The sequence below is a fragment of the Cryptotermes secundus genome, unplaced genomic scaffold (genome assembly GCF_002891405.2).
Source record: "Cryptotermes secundus unplaced genomic scaffold, Csec_1.0 scaffold579, whole genome shotgun sequence".
Taxonomy (NCBI): Eukaryota; Metazoa; Arthropoda; class Insecta; order Blattodea; family Kalotermitidae; genus Cryptotermes; species Cryptotermes secundus.
Window position 1 is genome coordinate 857,610 of NW_019719366.1, and position 6,989 is coordinate 864,598.

Sequence of the window (6,989 nt, forward strand, 5' to 3'; positions counted from 1 at the left end):
TCTCAGGGGTAAAGTGGCCTGGGTGTGAAGCTGACCACTCACTTCCAACTAGTGCTGAGTTCAAGAAAACGTGGTTCTATACATCCATTCCCCATATGGCTCCATGGTGTAGTGCTTAATTAAGCACAGGGAAAACTTCACCTTTTTTATATATTACAATAATTAAGAAACTGTAGAAATAGTAACAATTATGGTCAAAGAATTGTCTTTTGCCTTATCAGACTCCTGACGTTAAAAATACATTTGCCATTTTGGTCTTCATAGATCTGTCCAGTGACAAAGAAGTAGAAATGTAGAATGTTGGTAATTATTTGAAGCTCCAGCAGTCTATACTCTGTTGTCAAGCAAAATATAATTAGTTAACTTTCTCAGTGTTCTGAAATGTTTCTTCAGGTTATAGTAAGTACTGTGGCCATAGACTGTATTTTATAAAGAGTAATTAGAAGATAAAGTGTCTCCAAGTGATGTAAACAGTTATAGTCCTTTTTTACTGTTCATTCCTTGTGTTGAGTAAAATGGTTATCAATAATGTGATCATATTCTGAAAGTCACTTGGAGTCATAAAAAGATAGAAATACCTCAGCTACAGAATTCTGTCCAGTCTTTACCGCTGTTCAACAGGTTCGCCAGGCCTGTGATGTGAACCACGACTTGCTGGAGAAAGTTGGAAGATTTGACACAGTATTATGATTATGGAACACATTTCTTGCATTAACAAATTTCATTCCAGTGACACTGTAAACAGAAGTTAAATTTATATTAATCAGTCATAATATTTCTGTATTCTTCAATTTTCAGTGTCATGTCAACACAAAATGAACATGCATGATGTAATTGACATGATTTAATAATACACAACAAAATATTTGTATTTATTTCAGGTTCAACAGGAAGAAGAAATGTACATTGTAAAACCTGAAAAGCAAACACCCCAAAGAATTAACATGGTCTTTCATGTGTCAGGATAGCTCGGTCAGTATGGTGACAGGCTATGAGCTCGATGGCCCGGGTTCAATTTCCAGCAGTGCAAGATGTTTCTTTTCTTCGCAGCATCCAGACAGACTCTTGAGGCCCTCCTGGACTCCTATCCAGTGGGTAAAGCTGCAGGAGCATGAAGCTGACCACTCACCATCATCTAGTGCAATGGCCAAGAAAGGTGGAGCTATATGTCAACCTCCCCAGTATGACTACATGGCATAATGCTTAACTGATTAAGCACAGGGACAACTTTTTATCATGTATCTGACTAGTTAATTCCATGGAGAAAAATCCTTCATAAGACACTAAAAGTCCATCAGATGGTCAAGAAATTCCATACCACTTATGAAGCCATAAGTTTCACGACATGTTCAAACAGTCCACGAATGGCTCCTATCCTGAGCCAGGTACATTTGTCCAAGAGGCTTGTGTAACACTTTGTAACATGCTGTCTTCCATTTTTGGCAGCTGTTTCCTCCCTTCCCCAAGCTTGAGGGCCACCTCTTTCCAGGTGTTCATGACTGCTTACTTAATATATTCATACTTACCGTGCACACCTGATGTCCTTCCTGTGCAACGTTAGAAAATGCAATGCCATGGTGATGAGGAACTCAATTCAATTCATAAATTGTGAATCGAGCAGCCACTGTCGTCATTATAAACATCTTTATCCTCTATTTACTCACCCCTTGAGACCTGTTATGGATATTAAAAAAACACAATTCTTTCATAATTTCAGAGGTCCTCCCAAACAACTTACCCCTTTTAATTGACATTTCAGAATCTTGTCACAGTTAACCCTGCTATATTCTTTCCAATTTCTTCTATATTTAAGATTTGAGGCTTTCACGGCGGTGACTATGAAGAAAGCAGTCTTTTGGGATTTGGCACCGTGTATAAGTGGTGTTAACCTTCTCCTTCTTCTATATTATTCTATAAATTCTGTTCATTCTACAGTTCAAAAGAGTCAATATTTAGTTCTGATCATATTTGTATGGAAACAATTGAGATTCAACATAAGAAAATATGAAGGTGGTTTAAATCAGGTCCTGCGGCTGTCTTGAGACTTTTCTGGTTTATAGAATGTATGCTGCGGCAAAGTAAGGAAAATACAATACCTTAAGACTTAACACAAAGTGTACTTACTTTGAAGAATATGAACTCGATACCGAGGTCACAGACATTGAAAGGAAAATGGTTGTGTGAAGTTTATATGTAATGTATTTAAAACACATTTTTCATATGTACACTAAATTCTAAATTACAATAAACACCCAAAATAATACTAAGAAGAACTTTTTGAGTAAGAATCTACTTTACTAGTTCTTCTCTCACACATAACATCAATTACAATTCTTTTTTTTTATTAAATATACTACAATTACATGCCTTTGAAATCAAGATCACATTTTAAATGCAGTATCAAGACATGAAAGCATTTATTTCAAAGGAAGTAATGTCAGCACTTTACTCCATCCAGTGAAATCGTGAACCATATTTAGCAGGAGGACGCGGATAATCATCTGGTAAGTATGGTGTGTAGTCAGGATACACATCCGGTTTCTTGGGCTCTGGTTTTGGACGTTTAGTGTCATGAACCTTCACTTCACAAAAATATCCAAATTGAGGACGTTCAATTCCAAGGTTGTCCAGGACACATTTATCATAAACAGCTTGCGTCTTCCGGCAACTGCAACAGTCAAGAAAAATATTACACTGAATTATATGCCAGTAACATTAACACAGGGAACCAAAACATTCTTTTATTTCAGGCAAATAAAACAGAAACTTCTGGAAAGAACACACTGTGCAATATGAACTCCACATATTTATGAACAAAACTGTATTTGGTCTACAGACACCACTCAAGACTTGCATTTGGGAGGGCTCAGTTCAAATTGGCTGTGACACTAGCAAATCTGAGGTTTTACATGGCCTTCCTCAGTCTCTCCAGGTAAATGCCAGAATAGCTACTTGAATGTTTTCTTCAAAATCCTTTTAGATCCATCATATATCAGTTATTTTACCATGTGGTGTTATATGGTCCAGATACTGAAAGCACTATAACCCACAAACCCAACCCCATAAGCCAATGTGTATAGCACTCTTGCAAAACAAACACTTTCATTTTTTTTGTTTCCCTTCCATACCCTCCACTAAAGCATTTGGCACTTATTTTATAGGCAGATGTTTCCCACATGTTGACAAGAATGTTCCTTAATGACATAAATTTCTGGATGCACAGTACCATACAACTTAGAATGTACAGTGAACAAATATTCAGCTAGATTACTTTCATATTCATATCTTACATACTTACTTACTCGCTCATGGAGCTGAGCCCTTCTTGAGAAGCTACCAGTTGTGCAGCGACTCAAGAATTTCCCAGTATTTTACGGAACCCGGAAGTTCATTACCATGTTCACAAGAGCCCTCTACTGGTCCCTATCCTGAGCCAGATCATTCCAATCCATAACACCCCATCCTATCTCTCTAAGATCCATTTTAATATTGTCCACCCACCCATGCCTTTGTCTTTCCAGTGGTCTATTTCCTTCTGGCTTTCCCACCAATTCATATTCATATCACATAAGTTTATGTTTAAGGGAGCTACTACTGTGAGAAATCAATTTGATTTCTTTCCACTTAAACCTAGTTCCATTTCAGATAAGCTTTTCTGTGTTACGTATGAATATAGGAAATTGTCAAAATTGATAAAACTTCAAGAACTTAATAATGAATTGGGTTTAACACAGCACAAATTAGGTGTTTCACACACACTGTTTCTTACAAAAGATTCAACAACTAACAGGGTTGGCTACTGCATGTCCATGCCCTCTCTCTTCCCCCCCCCCAATATCACGCATTTCCATCCTTCACTAATGCTTTAAAGTGAGTAAGCATTCTTAAGCAAAGGGACAAAACTGTCATCATTTACTTCTGTATTTAAACATGATGTACGTGTTGTTGAGATACTGTCTTTTGGGATGTGGCTCCATGCAGTTTAGTAGATGATTATCAACATTCTTCCAAAATGTTGGCAACAAATTGCCAGATTGCACTGCATTATGTCCCAAAAACAGTACTCTTCATAGTCCTCAGCTTGAAAACCTTAAATCCCATTATGTCGTCACTTGTCTGATATTTTCCTGTTCAATGCATCTTCTGCACGCAAAGAATTCTTCGTTGCACACATATTACAGATCGTCAGTAACTATTAGTTTCTAAAGAAAACGCATTATGAAAATGGAGAATGGCCACACCTGAGCATACTGAATGGAAAGAAATGAAGTAGCCACCTCTGAAATTTCACCAAAGAAATGTATATCAAATTAAAGACACAGATTATGTCTGTGCACACCGCACTGATGGGAAAAATAATAAACAGTTATCCATTCCTATAATGCATCTCAAGTTTTGTTAATGCAATAATGTTTTTATGGCACTTCAATTCTGCTAAAGACTATAATACTTCAGGCATGAGTGTCTGATCCAACTACTGGAATGCCTCACTTTATTCTTAATGAGAATGTAATAATCTTTCTGTAGCTATATACTGTATGGAAGAGATGTGATACTTACTACTGAATTACCATCTCACCAGCAATTTCAGGAGCCTGAACTGTTATTTTAGAACCTGAGCAAACTATTCTAGATTTCTTAAAACGTAAAATTTTCTAACCTGCTAAGTATACCCTGCACCACTTTGTATTTTACAAGTACGTATAGTTCTAACCTCCATTAAAAACCATGTGTTTGAATTGTTTCTATTTAATTATTCGACCTCTCACAAACCAATGCAAAATTGTTTCCATACTTACTGTTCAAATTCCAGTTTTGTGCTAGATTTGTCAAGACAATTCGCATACTGTGTAAATTCCTTAAAACATGTCTTCTTCACTTTTCTAAAGAAGTCTAGAGCACAACTTGTTACAGCTTTTCCTTCAGAAATACATTTTCTAGGATCATTAAGCTCGCTGCGACAAAGCATAAACTCCTGCAAATAAGAAAACGAAATGATGAATTCAAGAGTGTCAAAAATATTTTGCCTGGAAATAACTGGCGATCAGGACGCCATCAAATATTCCTCGGACAACCCTGAAGAATCACGTACTTTATTTCAATTACTAACTTCATGACCTCTGGCTATTACCTCGTAGGCATATCATGGCCTATTGATTCCTATTTTTTAAAATGTCTACGTCTTCCATCAGGGAACGTCTTTAAGTTTATGTATTCGCTTCAATGGAAACATGCGATAACATGCATCACATAGCACATTTCCTCTACTGTAAAAAATCCTAACCTATTCTTACATTGTTCTGAAACTCGCAATATTTTCCATAATGAAACGCTCCAGCTCTAAGTGCCGGACCACTCAGATTAACTTCTTGGACTGTTAATTCTTCTTCAGGTGGTAAATATACATCAGCCGTTATGACCATTTCAAAAGTGTTTCCGAATTAAACTAATTCCTTACAACCTACAAAACTTTACCACACACAATACCACAAAAATTGTGGGTAACATGCTTGCCAATACACTGTCGTTTTATTGGCTACATACATCAGGAAACATACGTATAAAACCTATATAGTCAAGTACACATTCGTATGCATGTCTCGTTACAAATATAACGAACGGAATAGCCGTTAAAATACATTATATTATAAATTTTCTGTTATCCTCTTTAAATTCAGTTGGTGGACTTGTCACTTGCACTCCGCACTGCCATCTACAGTACTGTTCTGAATTATCAGCTGACTTAAGGACGCGCGATTTTCAGTAATTCAATTGTAATTATTATTCTGAATTATCAGCTGACTTAAGGACGCGCGATTTTCAGTAATTCAATTGTAATTATTATTCTGAATTATCAGCTGACTTAAGGACGCGCGATTTTCAGTAATTCAATTGTAATTAAGTTATTCAAATAAAAAAAAATATACGTCGTCACAAGTAATGACCGGTTTCAGCCCTGATGCCTCTTAATGTGAGTGAAAGCTTCACGCTGTTGGACATAGGCGCCAGCAGTTTCCCATGGGGAACCAGAAAATATACTTAACGAACCTATGTTCCAGCTGGTTTTAAAGGGTCCTGACGACGGTGGATGACACACAGAATTACTGGGTTTTTTTACTTTTTCCATCGTCCGGAATTCTAGGTAATAGAAGACACGACGTTTCGGAAACTGGATGTGTTCCCGTCTTCAGGTGAGACATGAAGACGGAAAAAGCTATGTTCCAGCTGTTTAGAACTATTCTTAGTGATCGCCCTAGCGTATTCAGGATATAACAGCAATGACAACACTTTTTATACTTGGTGTTAGTATTTGATATATTTATTTATTTTTATCGCTGAATTTAATTTTAGAAATCCATGGGGGAGGACAATTGATGTTCAGCTTGCCAACACGGTTGACGCTCAAGCTTGGGCACTGACGTGTACCTATTTCGGCAACGATTGTTCGCCATATCCTTTCGTCATTTTTTTCTTGCATTCCTGTAAAGACTACCGTCAGCACAGCATTAAAGGATCATGGAATTTTCCCAATTCCGGTTCGAAACTTTGACATCTGAATTGAAAACCAGCAAGCATTCCTTGATTTAATCTGCTCTGAACGCATTCAAGAATGCAATTTCGATTTATTGGTGCCGTTTGCAAATATTTGAACTTTGCCATATTTTCAAAACATCTGTTTTCTATCTTCATATTGCCTTGCATTCTGGTGACAAGACATAAATATATACTTAGTTTTCTCCGTGCTTACTTCTTGCTAGGGAACGGCTGTTGAACACATAGCAGGATGGAAAACGGTTTAGGGGATGCTGTGGTGATTTGTAAAGTGTGGAGACCAGCGACAAAGCTGGAATTGTAGTTCCGAGTGATGTGTACAATAAATCCAATATATAATTAATCCATATCCCGTATATAGTCAAAGACCCTAAAACATGACAATACAGTAGAACTTGGTTATAACGTCATCAAAGGGACCTAAAAATAGTGTCGTT

At 37.0% G+C, this 6,989-nt stretch overlaps 1 protein-coding gene across 1 annotated transcript; it reads right to left on the bottom strand.

Moving 5' to 3' along the window:
- Nucleotides 1-2,271: 2,271 nt before the first annotated feature.
- LOC111864994 (NADH dehydrogenase [ubiquinone] 1 alpha subcomplex subunit 8) lies at nt 2,272-5,603 on the bottom strand. Its single transcript, XM_023852670.2, has 3 exons — nt 5,295-5,603; nt 4,800-4,975; nt 2,272-2,668 (listed from the first exon to the last, which is right to left on the bottom strand). The coding sequence occupies exons 1-3, from the start codon at nt 5,421-5,423 to the stop codon at nt 2,446-2,448; spliced, it is 528 nt and encodes a 175-aa protein (XP_023708438.1). The 5' UTR covers nt 5,424-5,603; the 3' UTR covers nt 2,272-2,445.
- Between the last annotated feature and the right edge of the window lie 1,386 nt (nt 5,604-6,989).

Excerpts from the sequence above, each read along its gene's own strand:
- LOC111864994 (XM_023852670.2), bottom strand. The coding sequence starts at position 5,423 with ATGGTCATAACGGCTGATGTATATTTACCACCTGAAGAAGAATTAACA. Across the intron at positions 4,976-5,294 it reads ATTGCGAGTTTCAGAACAAT|GAGTTTATGCTTTGTCGCAG; the intron begins GTAAGAATAGGT and ends TCTTATTTGCAG. Across the intron at positions 2,669-4,799 it reads ACAAAACTGGAATTTGAACA|TTGCCGGAAGACGCAAGCTG; the intron begins GTAAGTATGGAA and ends TGACTGTTGCAG.